General features: G+C 45.2%; 2 protein-coding genes across 2 annotated transcripts; both read left to right on the top strand.

The window, feature by feature from the left end:
* The first annotated feature begins 139 nt into the window (after window positions 1–139).
* Window positions 140–6,706, top strand: atp1b1b (ATPase Na+/K+ transporting subunit beta 1b). Its single transcript, XM_063877641.1, has 6 exons — window positions 140–384; window positions 2,683–2,811; window positions 3,711–3,866; window positions 4,244–4,428; window positions 4,991–5,074; window positions 5,151–6,706. The coding sequence occupies exons 1-6, from the start codon at window positions 294–296 to the stop codon at window positions 5,409–5,411; spliced, it is 906 nt and encodes a 301-aa protein (XP_063733711.1). The 5' UTR covers window positions 140–293; the 3' UTR covers window positions 5,412–6,706.
* Window positions 6,707–11,256: 4,550 nt separating this feature from the next.
* Window positions 11,257–16,399, top strand: LOC134860991 (cyclic nucleotide-gated channel cone photoreceptor subunit alpha-like). The gene is made up of 8 exons (XM_063877940.1): window positions 11,257–11,394; window positions 12,457–12,510; window positions 12,922–12,984; window positions 13,271–13,327; window positions 13,719–13,826; window positions 14,139–14,240; window positions 14,324–14,430; window positions 14,500–16,399. Exons 2-8 carry the CDS (start codon window positions 12,461–12,463, stop codon window positions 15,855–15,857), a joined length of 1,845 nt encoding a protein of 614 aa, XP_063734010.1. The 5' UTR covers window positions 11,257–11,394; window positions 12,457–12,460; the 3' UTR covers window positions 15,858–16,399.
* The last annotated feature ends 162 nt before the right edge of the window (window positions 16,400–16,561 follow it).

Genomic DNA, 16,561 nt, shown 5'->3' with positions numbered 1-16,561 from the left:
GCTCAGCGAGGGTACATGAAGTAGGCCTACCAATGCATCCATAGGCTGCGTGTCCATCTTTATGACGTCACAGGTGCGCACGGCTTCCTGGCTCCCTGATTGGTTGCCGCTGCTCCGCCCTCCTCCGAAGGTAACTTGTGGACAGTTTCGGGCGGAGCCGAGGAGGAGCGCATTATATTAGGGTGCATCTAGCAGAGCGAGCTGGGTTACTGCTCTGCCTCAGGTCGGCATTTCGTCACCACACTGAGGGAGTCCGCCGAACTAAAGGAACACTGTACGGGAAATAAATCAGAATGCCGGCGAAACAAGACGAAGGTGGATGGAAGAAGTTTGTGTGGGACTCTGAGAAGGGGGAGCTGCTCGGCCGCACGGGGGGCAGTTGGTGTAAGTATTTTTGCCGGGTGCTCATGGTGAAACTGCAAGTGCGCGCTCACGGTTGTAGGAGCGCGCGCCACTCGCCTCATGTTTCTTTCCACCTGTTTGATTATTCTGCTGCATTCCGGAGCACACCGCAGAACGGGGCTTTTCTGTGCCCCTGTAACTCACATTTCTACCTGATTTCCGTCTCCCTATCGTGAAACACGTGAATTCGTTGAATGCAGATGTATTTAATCTGGTGATTTGGGGTTAAAACGAGCTCCTGGTATACGTGGTTGTTTCTCGTCGTTGAGTTTATCCAGAGAGCTGGCTGTAGTGTGACGGTGACCTCAGTCCCGTCCCAAGTGTCTGTTAGTTCTCAGGTAAACGTGAAGTCGTCTATGGAATGAACAGTCAATGGTTAAAAATGCATCACGGTCCAAGGTGAGTCAAGGTGACAGGGCCTGCTCGGTATGGACAGGAGACTATTGATCGGTGTCGGCTTCCTGTGATCAGGTGTCACTGTAATCTAGAACAAAACCACTGATTAACTTACTCCACCTTCCTTCACCTGTTTCTTCAGCAGGCACTGCGCATGTCCTTGATCCTCTTCTCAATGTCACACTACTCTCTCAGTCCTGTCTAGACTCTAACACCTGGGTACAGTACTGTTTCGGAGACATGATGTATGCTGTGCGTGAGCTGCAGCTGAGGGGGTAGGGGGGGCTCCAGTTTGTCCTTCTGAGGTCATCAGAAAATGCTGATGCATTTGGGAAATCTGCCACGCAGTGCTGAGTTGAAGATTTGTGAAAAAAAGATATCAAGGCAGACAGGGGAACACATTAAAAATGAATCCAGTGTGTGACGTCTACAGCTTCACTCCGCAGTATAACATGAGTAGAATGTAAATTACCTTCCTCTTGTAACTGATATATGCTGCTATAGATCTAGGAATGTGAGGTTTCGATGCCCAGAGGACACGCGCTTCGGTCATATGTCCTTGCATCTAACTGATGTGTCCTGTAGTATTTGATTCAGGCGGTTTTGACCTTTTGACATTGCCTGATGCAGCAATGCACTGGATGAACTAAACGCTGGCTAACTGCAAGGTTACTTTTAAGTCGTGCTTAATTTATTCCAGCACAGAGCGTGGGATTGAAAGGCACAGTCACCTGTGATTCTGCAGCATCCTCGCGCTTAGAGCTGATTGGATAGGAGCCTTGGTGTGTGTGGGTGTGTGTGTGTGTGTGGGTGTGTGTGTGTGTGTGGGGTCTTTAATGCTCTGAATTTGAAGTTATGCAAGTGTCAGGGTTCGTGAGAATGAGCCTTCTTTAACCTTTAAAATGCTCACTAATGACATGTCCTTTGTCTCAGTCCTCGCTCCACCTCTGATTATTCAGCTCCATTGAGTGTTTTCACTGCCTTTCTTATCACATTTGATCAGAGCGAATTAATGATTACAAAACGACCTACTCCCTAAAAGTGCTTTTTCAGCAGAGGCCCCATGTGCAGCAGTTGTAACCTTGAGTCAGCATCCGCTCTGCTCATCTGCACACTGCAGTTCTGTCTCCCTTTGTCTCTGCGGAAGTGTTCCAGCTCAAGTTCCATGATGACTGGGCAAACCGCTGTCCTGCACAGATACAGGATTGGTTTTGAGTCCGGGCTCAGCCTTGGGCACTCCAAGAAATGAAGGTGTTCCTTTTGTAGCGTTGGCTTTACGTTTTGGAGGTTCTGTCGTGGTTTTATTTTGACCTTCTTCCTAAGCATCCCTTAGCATGCTGCTGCCACCAGCAGCTTTCATCCTGAGGCTGCTGGGTTACCATAGCTCAGTGGCCGAAAGAGCTCAATTTAATTATTTATGGTCTAGAGTTTCATGGTGTCATGAGACCATGGAACCTTCTGTGTCAATCTGCTGCACGCCTTCTGGCGACTGAGTTGTCATGTGAGGGATCAACAGCAGTCTGCCATACAGCTGTATTGATGTACCTGGGTGTCCTTCACTATTTGTCCCCCCCCCCCAACGCTTTCCGAGGGTATTGGCCAGACATAGAATCATACCTTCACTTCCCAAAGCTAAACTCCAACATGTGTTCTAAATCAACTGTCTGCTCCGGTGTTGCCTCGAGGTAACGGGGAATATTTCAGCGGTTGTGTAACTGTTATCGGTTGTCAGGTTGTTGCTCAATAGGATTGTAGGTCTCAAGTGTACCTGTTACAGAATGAATACTGAGTCAGGAAGTATGAATATAACGTGACAGTTTCATTGATTCCCATCAAACGGACCAGTACTGTACTGACAGCCTTTCCTCTTTCTCTCCTCCACAGTCAAAATTATTGCCTTCTATGTGGTCTTCTATGGCTGCCTGGCTGGAATCTTCATCGGAACCATCCAAGCCATGCTGCTCACTCTGAGCAACTACAAACCCACCTGGCAGGACAGAGTCGCCCCCCCTGGTAAGAAGTAGCCCCCACTTCCTGTCTGTTGGGATGCTAGCATGCAGCTCTGCCACATGTCACCTGCAGACAATCCGAAATGAATAACAATCAAAAGGGTCAAATGGCACATTGGGTTACTTAGAAGAGGATCCTGTGAGCAGCTAAACCCCCCCTGAATGGGTCTGTCGGATTAGTGCCTTTATTAGTGATACGATTTCCCACCACGGTCCTAGTTCCCCTGTACTAGCATCCTGCAAACACACCACAGACTGGGTTCCACGGTGGGGAGCCCCAGCTGGGATTTGCAAACCCTAACTGAGCATGTGCAGAATCCAGTCCGAGGAAGGCTGGGGGCCGCCCCCTCCCTGACGACTGTTTGACTTCCACGTTAAACAGGAGGCGTATCAATGTGTTCACTTGAGGGCATCCAAACACAGCTCCTCTCCTGTCAATGACCTGATCTCTGGTCAGCTGATTAGAGTTTGAAACATGAAGCTAACACACAAAGTTAAATCCAGGCCGGCCAGGAGTTAGGATGTGAGCTCAAGAACTCGACAGAAACACAAACACTCATTTTAACATGTTGAGTATTGTTGTTGTATAGTCACTCCCCTGAAGAAAGTATAGTGGAACCTTGACACGGTTCCGTTTGTTATAATGATCACAGTGGTGAACTCATTAATCCCCACAGTATAGATTGTTTTATGATCTGGTTTTGTTGCCTCAGAAAACTAACATTGAAAGTGTATGTTAAACCAGAAACATTTCAATGTAACTCATAGTGTTCCTGAACGTGCCGTCTAATATGTGGTGTTAATTTTCAGACTAATGTTTGTCCTAAAGGTAATCCATGGATGACACATCTTGTAACCATGAATTACTGTTGATAACAAGCAGCTGATGTGTCGTCCCTGCAGGCCTCTCACACACCCCGCGATCAGAAAAATCTGAAGTGTCCTTCAGCATGAACGACGTGGAGACCTACCTGCCTTACACCAAGGCCCTGAGGGACTTCATGTCCAAGTATGACGAAAAATACCAGACGGACAAGATGCAGTTCGAGGACTGTGGAGGTAGATTGTGTTCTGAAGTCCTCCTCCTCGTACATCCCTTGTTAGTTAGATATATGATGATATCTTATGATGAACATATAATAAAGAATAGATTGCTCAGGCCTTATTCATTACCTATTAAGTTAAAGATTTGTATTCAATGCTTAGGGCTTGACCCAATGACCGTGTACACATCTCAGCTGAGCTCCAATCTAAGGCTGATGGCGGACAGATTTTAACATTGTTGCATTATCAGATGCAGAAGGCTCGGTGGAGACGGGAGTATTGGCCTTCTTTTAAAAATCAGCACCAGATAGGCTTCCACATTTGACAGGCTGGACTCTCAGAAGCTGTTAGTTAGTCCTTATCTAAGTTAACCCTTCATCCCCCCCCTCCAGTGGATCCAGGAGAGTACAAGAACCGAGGCGAGTTGGAGAGCGATGCCGGCATCAGGAAGGCCTGTCGTTTCTCCAGGACCCAGTTGGGCCCCTGCTCCGGCCTTGAAGACCCAGACTTCGGTTTTAAGGAGGGCAAGCCCTGCTTCATCGTCAAGCTCAACAGGATCGTCAACTTCCGCCCAAAGGTAATTTAAATGGAGAAGTCCAGAAGACGATTGGTTGTTTGACACAAGAAATAGTCCTGAATGAAATGTATTTTGAGTAGCTGGGGGAGAGACTTTCATTTGACAAGCGACGGGTAGTGTGTTACACGAGTTGAGAATTATTGCCCTTCCAATGTAATTGGATGCCTCATTCTATTTGCTGTCGCCCTGCCATCTCTGGATACATTATACGCTCTGAAAATGTGCAGTGCGTAGCTCGGGGGAAGTGATGCAGCGTTCCCTCAAGGTGCAGTTCAAGTACGAAGAAGGAACCTTATACTTTAGGACATCAGTCCCAGATCAGCAGTGAAACACTTCTTAAAAATGCTTGTGTCTGAGCTCTCTGCAGGTCATTCAAAACTAAGGACAGGTAGTAAATGTATGAATATCAGAAGTGCTTTTGAGGTGGCTTCAAGCAAAGTGTTACCATGATATGTTTGGATTTGATCCTTTTCAATAGAGAATCAGGAGCAGTTCTTAACAGGAGTGTATGTCTCGTTTGTTCCCGTAATAAAAAGACTCTGTCTTGTCTGTTTCTGTTCAGCCTCCTACTTCTAACGGGAGTATCCCTGAAGAAGCTCAGTACAAGGTGCAGCCCAATGTCATCCCCATCTACTGCACCAACAAGGTATGCCTCTCTTCAGTCAAACATCAGCATGTTTCTTTGATTGTTCATTTGTTTGACCATCTGTTTCTGTCTCCAGAGAGAGGAAGATGCCGGTAAAATCGGAGAGATTAAGTACATCGGTATCGGCAACGGCTTCCCCCTCCAGTACTACCCCTACTACGGCAAGCTGCTCCACCCTCACTACCTCCAGCCACTGGTGGCTCTGCAGTTCACCAACCTGACCTTGAACACTGAACTGCGCATCGAGTGCAAAGTGTACGGAGACAACATCGACTACAGCGAAAAGGACCGCTACCAGGGACGCTTCGACATCAAGCTGACCATCAGTAATTTATGACCGGCGTCAGGACCTTAGCACTTTCCCTGCCCCCTCCTCCTTTCCTCTGCCCCTTTTTGTCCTGAACTAAATAACAATAGTCATGTAGAAGATTATAAGTAAGGGGGATAGTCTGTAGCGGTTAAGTCAATCACAAATAGTCTTGAATGAATAAATGACAGAAAAAACCTGATAGGGGACCGATGTAATCTTCCTGCTTCCATCACTAGCTTCTACACTTCTGTCTAGCTTAATTTAGAGGACAAATAGCAATATGCCTAATAAAAATATTTATTCAGCTGTAAATGAGACTTTTCTCCAAGCCATGGGACATTGTTCATCGATGAGTGTAGAGTCCATCTCTGACCGTCTGTCCCTCCGCACATCGCTGCCTTCGTGGTTCCAGTAGATCTTTTTGGCGTTAGTTGCAGAATCTGGTCCTTCCACACTACACAGTTCCTCATTTTCTTCTGTGGGCAAGCTTTAGCAGTTGTAGGCATGTGTGTGTCCGATGTATACACACACTCCAATTTCGTAGATGATTGACATTAGTACTCTTCTGATCTGTGTAAGGAAAAGGCTGCACTCCAGGGAACTTCTCTCCTCTTTTTATTCGTCTTTTGCATCTGATCACGAGGGACTCTTTTACTCTGCCTTTTTTCTATTTTTTCTTTGTTAAATCATTTCAATGTTTGCGGGGTTTTATTACGTGGTGTCATGCCTTTTACTTTTGATTTTGCCTTTTGGATGTAGAGTTGTGTGTACAGCCTGTTAGACACTGCCCACTGTACGGCGCTAACTCGAGATTTTCTTTTTGCTGGATCCATCACAGCATTGTGGTGTCACTCTGAATGTTTTAGCCATTAAACGTGGTGGAATAATTTTATATTTATGCAGTTGTACATTTTGTTTCTTTGCAGAATATTGTAATGTATAAATGCAAAACCAAAGTGACAGTTTGGAAGATGAGAAGAGCGCATCAGAAGCAATGCACTACTTGTGAGGCTCTCATCCTGTTAGTGCTAAAGTCAATGTCTCGCCTTGCAACCTCAGTGGTTACCTCCTTTTGTTTTGGCCATGAATGTAGTTAGGTGTAGAATGAATTTGAACTCCATTGACCTGATTTAATGCATTTCTAAAAAGATGAGTTCCTACCGAGCTCAGTGGCTTTAGATGATCAATGATGATGACTTTAATATTCCATAGGATCTCATTTTGATGTGCAACACTCACCTTAAATGTCAGTCCACTTTCCATCAGTTCATCCAGCTTTGTCATTTAATCAAAGATAGAAACAAATAAAAATCATAATGGATCCTCCTTGTGTTTTTCCTCTTATTGTTTCTAAATCTACATCCTGAACAACTGCTGATCACAAAGTGATGAACATTCAATCCTGTTAACAAGTTCTACTAAAAACCATAATAGAAGTATGGACCTGACTGTGAGCCCATTTTATTTTTCACATCTGTACCAAGTCTGAAAGAACCCATGAAGCAAAGCCCCCCCCCCCGTAAAGGACTACACATGAATGCAGTGTTGTCAGATGGAGCACAGTGACTTCTCACTTAGCTGTGCAGGTGGGCGGTGGGCGGCCGACACACGGCTCTGTAATTACAGGAGCTGCTGCCGTGTTCTAGCTGACAGAGGGATGTTGTTTCAGACTCCACCAGAGAGCAGGTATCAAGTCACCAGAAACCGGGGGGCCAACGGGGCCAGCCAAGCAGACCGACAGACGGCCAGGAGCTGCTTATAAACCAGTTCCCTCAGACCCTAGTCTAGTTGCCAGCTCATAGAGACCTGTTGTGAACCTGGAAATGTTGAGTACCCCAAAGATTTGATAGAAATGTATAGTAGGGGTCCCCAGCCAGAGGAACTTCCGGATGCTAAGATAAATACGTTGTGTGGTTTGCACTTTTATCATAAGGTGCGTTAAATAGCATTTATTATTATAGCCTATGCAGACAATAGTTCTAAAATGGAGGAGAGAGGTGAAATGGGGACTGTTTAAAGTTGCACATTAAGGCTTATATGAAAGGTTCCCACCTCATGCAATCCCCAAACATAAGCCGCTCTGAATGATTTAGATGGGATGGCTTATAACAGTACCTGCAGCACAGTGTCTCGTTGTTTCAGAATAACGAAATTGAATCCTGGTGGTTGACCGTGAACTGCAGGACGTCTGCAGCTGATACACCGGAGATACCACCATCTCAGCTTCCTGACACACACAGCTGTGAAGCATTGGGCTGTTTCTACCCCCAGGTGCGTGCACCATCACCTGTGCAGCAAACGCCAACAAACAAGCTCCATGGCAACAAGGCCAGCACACGACAAAGCAACAGAACATTACAATAAGACAGCCACCCACACTGACATCAGGGTTACCTCTTCTGCTGACACTGTCAGGTGACACACAGGCTGGTACAGGAACAGTGAAAGTGAACTCGGTTTGGTGGTGTAACATTGGTGTATGTTGATTATGTAATATATGATGTCTCCTATTAATACATGTGTCTTCAGATGTCTCTTTGATTAAATAAGTGTCGTTTGAGTCTTACCTGAGAAATACTGCTTTTCATTCCTTATTAACACACCTGAACACAAGAGAGCAGCAGAGCATCAGAGATATGAGCCACCATGAAGCTGAAGGAGTGTGGAGGGTCTGTCTCTGCATCTGGGAACCAGGAAGAAAAGAAACCCTGTGGTTCATACTCACTTAAATTGCAGAACATTAGACCTGTTTATGGTACCTAAATGTTTTGTTCAGCAGGGGAATTGCCACCTATTATGATGTCTTAATGCTAAAGTTAGGCTGAAGGAACTACAGCACGGACACGTCACCACCGCTAAGCTAAAGGCGGCTAATGTTGGCTAGCTAGATAAAGCTGATAGCATGGACCCAGATTTAGTTTTTTGTGCAGTTAATGTCATTTTTAGGGACATTTCTTACACTACAAAAGAGATGGGCTGACCCAGTTTTGAACATTTCTACCAAGAATTAGACTATGACTTCACCAGCGCGAAGCTAACGGCGGCTAACTGGGCTATAAAGGAACTGCTTAGGCGGGATGAAGGTACGTGTTCCTTTGCATACTTTTGTATTCACCTGTGGGGATTTACTGGTGTAATTATGTCGTAGAACAACATCTCTTCAGCTTGTGTTAACCACATACCTTATTTCAGGGCAGGCTAACAACTAAAAACACATCCACAAAACCACTGACCAGACTATGGGATGTACCAAAGTGCTGCACCCCTCGAACACACACTTTATATGAACACCTGTCATGACAAGGCGCCCACAGCCTGGTAACTGCGGCATTTTGGAACACAGCACAGACTGTTAAAACCGGCACAGCTAATTAAAAATATAGGCTAGTAATTAATTTGGGCATACGGTTATAGGCCTTCTCTGAAAATGACTTTGACCTACCCTTGTTGACCCTGTCATTCAGTTGTATCTGGTCTAATTGCTGATATTAAAACTCCTCTCAAAACTCCTTGAAGATCCAAAAATCCACGGTTTTCTGAAATGTGTGAGACTTTGTATTTACGGCTATTCAAATGACCGCTGTCTCCCTCACAGTGGGCAGAGCACGGACACCGCTGCTGGTGTCTCCTTGACTTTGGGTGTGAAACTCACCAAAGCTTTGGTTGTTGGCAGTAGCCCAAACCTGATGATCACAGATCACATCAGTGAATAAAACAAGATGTCACAACAAGTACCTGTTTACCTCTGCTGTTTCCACCCTGTCAGCTGTGTGAGGGGATATCCCCAGGGAGCACCTGAACGCACCATCAGCTGTGTGATGTGAGGTTAACTTGGGTTTTTTCAGAGGTTGAACTGAAGTGACCTGGGGCCTGTGTTGGAAGAAGTACTCGGATCCTTTACTTAATTAGAAGTACAAATATTACAGTCTTATAATACTGCAAAAAGCACAAGTTGTGATTTCCAGTACAAAAGTATTAGCATTCAAATAGCCTATACTACTACTACTACAGTACAAAAGGTAAAAGTACTTTTTCTGCACAATGACACATTTGGAATAGTATGAAGTGTTATCAGCTAAATGTACTGCTTTCCTCCACTGCCTGGGGCACAACACATGTCTGAGGTGGGAGGGGGGGCAAAATGGTCCTGTGGGGAGAGGCTGTAATGAATTTAATTGGAGTCAGATCAGCGTGTGAACACATCAGCAGCTCGGGGGATTGAGTGATGGCTCAGTTTAATTTACTGATACTCACCTCCTTTGCGTTTCATACGACAGCTGACGGCTGGTTCCTGGTAGGGTGTCATATCTAGATTCCCACTGATGAATATCCAGGTGACTCAGTGAGCAGTGCAACCTGGGAGACAGGAGACAACAAGCTGACTCCAGAGCAGCTCAGCAATTATGAATGCACATGGGGCCGGTGGTGATCTGTGGAGCTCCAGTGTCATGAATCATCTTCACAGCAGAGCCTGAAACCACTGAGGGTTAAAGAATGTGGAATCAAGTATGACATTCAAGACATTATGACTTCTGAATATTATTTAGACATTTTCTAAACAGAGCCTCAATATCATTGAGATGCTTCCTCCACAGGAGTTGATCATGTGACCTGTGACTCATCACTCCTCTCTGCTCTCAGATTAACTCTAATCTCATTTACAGCAGGTCATGTGACTTTGTGTGGCTGCAGGCCAACCTCACGTTTGTCCACTAAGGAGAAAAAACACAACCTAATAGATATGTCATAACTCTAATTCATTAAAGTACAAGGACAGGTAAGTTTACCCAAACAACTGATCTGGTTTATCCCAGGAAACAGTGAGGAAATGACCGATGTGTAAATGCAATGTATAGTGTATGTAAGTGGCTTTGGACGAAGCTGTCAGCTATAATGATATATGATGAGCCTGTGTGAGTGTGTAGGGTTTCAATTCAAGATGAGACCTAAAGATAGTACATATCTCTGGCAGAACTTTGAAATGTGTATGAAGTCATGAAGAAGACATTCGCACTTGATAATATGCTTTTAATTACCTCCAAATCCGGCGGGAATTGACATCACTAGATGTGTTTACATGTATAGCAACTTTCAGAACATCTGTTGACAGCCATGAATTGGATACTAAACATTCAAGCAGATCTGTGCATGTATAATGCAGGAAGGCTATGAGGCTTCCCCACAGCTCTGACTGATGATGTAATCACATTGTGTTTGTACCTCTCACTGATCAGCTGCTGGGGGGGGGGGGTCACAGCCAGATTAGCTGCTCCTCTCTGAGCTGCAGGTGCAGTTTGATGTCTCACTTTAGCCGCCACACACTAAGAGGATTTTCCCAGACTGGAAGGGATAAAAATAAAGACTCCATCAGCTCTCCTTCTGTCCACAACACACTACGATTAGAAAAGTCTGATCTCTCTTTTCTGTCTTTAAAGGTTCACATGAAGTGCAAAACAAAAGCCCAGCTATTGAAGGCAGTGAAAGAGGGATATGATCAGTGGTGGTTCTAGCCCAATTTTACTGGGGGGGCCGCGCTGGGGCATAATGAGAGGGGCAAATCTAAGCAGGACAAAACGTTACGTTTTTAATTCCCTCAAAAAAACACACCATCAGAAAAGGTATCTTTTATAATTCTTCGTTTGCAGGGGGGCCACAGGGGGTCCCAAGCTCAGTGTTACTGGGGCACCGACCTTTGTTGCCCCCCCGCCCCCCCCAGAACAGCCCATGTATATGATTGTTACCAATCCAAACATGATCATGATATTGATAGAACACTCATCTCAACTCAAGCTGGCTGTTTCTCAGGTTCCAGAAAATGACTCCTCCCCCTCCTCCTCCCCCCTCTCCCTTCGGAGTGGAGTGGAGGACAGGAGGAGCTCCTCACAGCAGGGGGCTGTTGTCCACAGCCGTCAGCAGGATCTCAGTGAGTGCTCAGCAGCCTCGGGGTGTGATATGATGGGACTTAGCTCGGCCTGACTTCTCGTCCCCCTCTGAACGGACTCACATTCAGGTACGTCCCCACGGTAACCAGTGATGGATTTTAATGTTTAATGGTCCAAGAAGAGACGCTGTGAAGAGCTTAACGAGGAAATCTAATTTTAGCTGGAGTAATCTGGACACAAGGATTTCAGTGAACAGCTAAGCATCATGTGAGCTGTCACTGTGTGCTGGAAATACCGTGTATCACAGGGGAACGGATTCAGGAGCAGAGTTAAAGAGGCTAAACAAAAGGAGAGCTGTATTCAGCTTTGTGTTGTCTTCCCACCAACGAGTCAACTGTCTCAAATTAGTGTTACACCTTAACCAAATAAGTTTGAATTCATGCTCAATAGATGAAAGTGTAACCTCATTTCTGAGATACTAAATAGCAACAGGAAGCCAAAGCTAGGATCACGACCCCCTTCCTGTTGACTGGTACGAAGTAGGAGCGCTTTGAAGTGTGTTCAATGTTTGGCCTGTCACTGAGTGTTACTACACAGCTATTGTGGCTGAAATCTTTTAAAGGCCATATTATCTCCTGGAATGTGTGTGTGCATCAAGGGAATTCCACGTGTATTATTTCTATAGCTGTACCAGATACTACATTACCAAACTTCAGAGGCCACAGTAACCGTCACTATGGTTCTGTCTGTACTCCTAACAGTTATTTGCATATCTACTTTACTATGGAACCCAGCCCACTGTATTTATATAAAGCCGTTAGTATTGATTTAAGACCCCCAGGTTATGAAGACACTGCCAGAATGAGCTAAATACGGTTTTATTACACGTGAATCATTTAGTTTGAAAGAGTTTGAAATGTAATGACGGTATTAATAATCAGTGGCAGCTGTCAACCACAGACCATAGCCCATATCTCACAGGTGTAAATTAAATATGATTTGTCTTGATTAGTTATGTGATCTGAAAGAAGATACTTCATCTCTACAGAGTTAACACATCTCATAAAAGCAGACCCTTATTTAAGCAGCCTTCATGGGCTCCACAGCTAAATGGTTAGAACCTGCATATTCCTGTTGTATTCGACACCGTGTATGTGAGCTCACCCCCCTGTCCTGCTCCATGTGTGCAGACTGATGGCGACCCAGGACCAGACGCCTTCAGGGAGGACAGGACTGCTGTCCAGGTGAGTCTGTCCAGGGCCCATGCTCACAGGTGCTGCCAATCAGGTGCCTCCTGATTGGCAGCACCTGGGGGCACCAGGAGCACTTCCAGTGTCTGTAGTCCAACACAGAAGAAATCGTCAGTAGTTTATAGAATGATGATAATAATTGAACTCAAAGGTAATACCTATAAATACTAAAACCAGAGAAAGTGATGATGCTGGAGTGGTCTCTTAGTTTTTCCACGGCTGTAAATATTCTGCAGAGGAGCTGTAGCAATAAGAGATGGTGTTAGAGTAAGGGATGCGTTTCAGAAAGGTCCCCGGGCGTCCTGAAGTCTCCTGTTTGAGTGTACAAGTGGATGCCTGATTTATTAACAGCACTCACCAACCTAGTGTGTCATTTACACACCTTATATATGTTTCTATTCCCAGGCTGTCCCACATGATGCACTTTGGGGGGAGCAGCGTGGGCCCTGCAGAGGACAGGAGGAGCAGGTGAGTGGGGCCCTTTCACTCCACTCTCACTATAGAAACATCACTCACATCATGATGGCAGAGGGAGAGCTGTGGTTGATATATCTGAGGTTCGATCACTGAGCGTTGTAGGGCAAGATACTGAACCCCAGGTGTGATTTTCTTGGCCCCTGATGACCTTTGTGACCTTTAGTGCTAACTCATGCCACCAATAGGGAGAGCCGTTGGTGTTATGTTGCAAATCTGAAGAAATCCCAGACTCGGCTGTCCGTCTTGGTAAGTGTGTTATTACGTGTTTGTCTTCCAGTGATGGTCGGTTGGCGTTGGCTGCCCAAAACATGAACAACAGCAACAACAATGATGGGTAAGATCCCCCCTCCCCCTTAAAGAGACATAGGGTACCATCTGCTTCACGGTTACACACCATGTCAAGAGATTTGAGCTAATTCAACTCAATGAAACGTGATTGGTTCTCACATGAACATGCTAATTCATTTATTGGGTAGAATAGTCCAGCTAGCATTTTTTAAGACCTTGTTATGGACCAAACAACGGTCAAAGCACATGGTGTGTAACACTCAGTTGATGCCCCCTTTTATTGTATTAATTGCTTTGAATATTCTATGAGCCCTACACTTTCACTCTTCCCAAATGCAAAACGCTGTGTCACTGCGCCCCCCGCAGGTTCTCTGAAGGTACTGACTGATGACAAGGATCGAATAACTTCACCTGCCTCTGTTTCTGCACATTTACAGTAAAAAAGATGACAAGAAAGAGGAACCCAAAAAGGATGATAAGAAAGAGGAACCCAAAAAGGACGCAAAGAAAGAGGAACCCAAAAAGGATGATAAGAAAGAGCCACCGTGAGTACCATTATAATCAAAACACATCAGAGAGATTATTCTGAAATGGACCAATCAGACAACGACTACTTTTACTGTCGCTGCTTTAAGTACATTTAGAGGAGAGTACTTTCTACTTTCACTGGAGGAACATTTAGAATACTTTCACTGTGACAGAGTATTCCTACACTCTGGTACTTCTACTTTACTCAAGTACAAGATCTGAGTACTTCTACTTTACTCAAGTACAAGATCTGAGTACTTCTACTTTACTCAAGTACAAGATCTGAGTACTCTCCCACCTCTGAATATTAAAATGATTCTCTGATTCAGGAAGGAGTCGTGGGTCATGGACCCTGCCACAGATCTGTACTATTACTGGCTGTCGTTAATATCCATGCCAGTGTTCTACAACATGATGCTCCTGGTGGCCAGGTCAGAATTTGTGGCGTTTTGTATTCTCCCTCTACCTTCTTGATGTTGTCGGGGATCTTGATCATGGCTGTGCTTCCTCACAGGGCGTGTTTTAATGAGCTGCAGTATAAAAACACGACACTGTGGCTGGTTCTAGACTACGTGTCAGATGGCCTCTACGTGATGGACACCATTATGAGAGCCAGAACAGGTCAGTGACCGAGACTCTGAGCAGCATATTATATTTCTAAACATTTGACTAATTCTGACGTGTCAACAGGTTTTCTGGAGCAGGGTCTTCTTGTGAGAGATACGAAGGTCCTGAAAGAGAGGTACATGAAGACACGGCAATTCAAACTGGACATCATGTCCATTCTCCCCACAGATATTATATTCCTCCAGATAGGAATTAACAACCCTGAGTGGAGGTTCAACCGCCTCTTCAGGTTGGGCCGACTCTTTGAGTTCTTTGACCGGACTGAAACTCGAACTAATTTCCCCAACATCTTCCGAATTGCTAACCTTGTCCTGTACATCCTCATCATCATCCACTGGAATGGCTGCCTCTTCTTTGCCATCTCCAAGACGCTCGGCTTCGGCTCAGACACCTGGGTGTATCCGTCAATGAAGAACCCCGAGTATGCTCGTCTGGCCAGGCAATACATCTACTGCTTTTACTGGTCCACCCTGACCCTGACCACTATAGGGGAGACACCCCCCCCAGTCAGAGACATCGAGTACTTTTTTGTAGTAGCAGACTTCCTCACTGGTGTTTTGATCTTCGCCACAATCGTAGGTAATGTCGGAGCCATGATTTCCAACATGAATGCTGCACGTGTGGAGTTCCAGGCTAAGATTGACTCTATAAAGCAGTACATGCAATTTCGTAAGGTCACAAAAGACCTGGAGATAAGGGTGGTGAAGTGGTTTGACTACCTGTGGACGGAGGAGAAAACCTGTGATGAGAAGCTGGTGCTGAAGAACCTGCCGGACAAGCTGAAGGCTGAGATAGCCATCAACGTACATCTGGAGACCCTGAGGAAAGTGCGCATCTTTCAGGACTGTGAAGCAGGTCTGCTGGTCGAGCTGGTTCTGAAACTACAGCCTCAAGTCTTCAGTCCTGGTGACTACATCTGTAAAAAGGGGGACATTGGCAGGGAAATGTACATCATTAAAGGAGGAAAGCTGGCTGTGGTGGCAGACGATGGGGTTACCCAGTTCGTGGTGCTCAGTGACGGAGCGTACTTTGGAGAAATCAGCATCCTCGGTATAAAGGGCAGCAAGGCAGGAAACAGGAGAACGGCCAACATCCGGAGTGTGGGCTACTCTGATCTGTTCGCCCTGTCCAAAGACGATCTGATGGAGGCCCTCATTGAGTATCCTGATGCTAAATATTTGCTGGAGGAGAAAGGAAAGGCCATCCTGATGAAAGATAATCTCATCGATGAGTCGCTCGTCAACGCGACTGACGCCAAAGACTTGGAGGATAAAGTCAACAAGGTGGAAGCCAGTTTCGATATCATGACGATCAAATTTCGAAAGCTGACGAGCCAGTTTGAGTCGTCCCAGCGTAAACTCAAGCAACGACTCACTAACATGTCCAACCAGGTCCGAACCCTGAAAGAGCCTGATGAGTAGACCTTCTCAGGGCTTCCACTCTCCGTGTGAGGTCATCCAGCAGGACTGTAGCGGACGCTGGGGACACACCACATGACCATTGTTCCCATATGTGGTCAAATAGAAAGGTTATATTGAAAGTGTCCCTCAGACATTCAGGGCTCACCAAACACTCTGAAGGTACCAACAGGAAAGCGACCCCCTCCCAAAGAGTATAGAATATTTGGTCTCGTTAACGTCCTTTAAGAACTTCTCCGATCACTTATTTTTTTACCAATATATCAGGCAGTCAGATTGTTTCTGGTGACATTCAGCATGGTTTTATTGGCAACTCTTACCAGAAGTTCCTGATTTGTAAGAACTGTTTTGAATAAAGTGACTCGAAGTCAGTCTGTGAATATTTCCATCAAAAGTGAGTCATTTTTTAAAATCTGACTTTTTGGAGTATTAACAAGGTGGAAGATAAGACCAGTGTTTGGTAAACGGAGGAGAGGATAACGGGTGCAAGTGTTCGTTAAAAGAAGATCATGTATTAAGCTTATAGTCAGAGGTGGGAAGTAACTGTACATTTACTAAGTAATGTAATTAAGTACAATTTTTCAGATACTAGTACTTGGTATTTCAATGTTGTGTTACTTTGTACTTCTACTCCGTTAGTTCAGAGGTAAATGGTGTACTTTTACAGATCTGATTAATGATGGTAAATATAATCAATCAGACCTAGA

The sequence above is a fragment of the Eleginops maclovinus genome, chromosome 24, assembly GCF_036324505.1.
Source record: "Eleginops maclovinus isolate JMC-PN-2008 ecotype Puerto Natales chromosome 24, JC_Emac_rtc_rv5, whole genome shotgun sequence".
NCBI classification, from domain to species: Eukaryota; Metazoa; Chordata; class Actinopteri; order Perciformes; family Eleginopidae; genus Eleginops; species Eleginops maclovinus.
Note: the sequence above shows the minus strand (reverse complement) of the source record. Positions and strands in the feature narration are given on the sequence as shown.

Excerpts from the sequence above, each read along its gene's own strand:
- atp1b1b (XM_063877641.1), top strand. The coding sequence starts at position 294 with ATGCCGGCGAAACAAGACGAAGGTGGATGGAAGAAGTTTGTGTGGGAC. Across the intron at positions 385-2,682 it reads CCGCACGGGGGGCAGTTGGT|TCAAAATTATTGCCTTCTAT; the intron begins GTAAGTATTTTT and ends TCTCCTCCACAG. Across the intron at positions 3,867-4,243 it reads GCAGTTCGAGGACTGTGGAG|TGGATCCAGGAGAGTACAAG; the intron begins GTAGATTGTGTT and ends CCCCCCCTCCAG.
- LOC134860991 (XM_063877940.1), top strand. The coding sequence starts at position 12,461 with ATGGCGACCCAGGACCAGACGCCTTCAGGGAGGACAGGACTGCTGTCC. Across the intron at positions 12,511-12,921 it reads AGGACAGGACTGCTGTCCAG|GCTGTCCCACATGATGCACT; the intron begins GTGAGTCTGTCC and ends TTCTATTCCCAG. Across the intron at positions 12,985-13,270 it reads GCAGAGGACAGGAGGAGCAG|TGATGGTCGGTTGGCGTTGG; the intron begins GTGAGTGGGGCC and ends TTTGTCTTCCAG.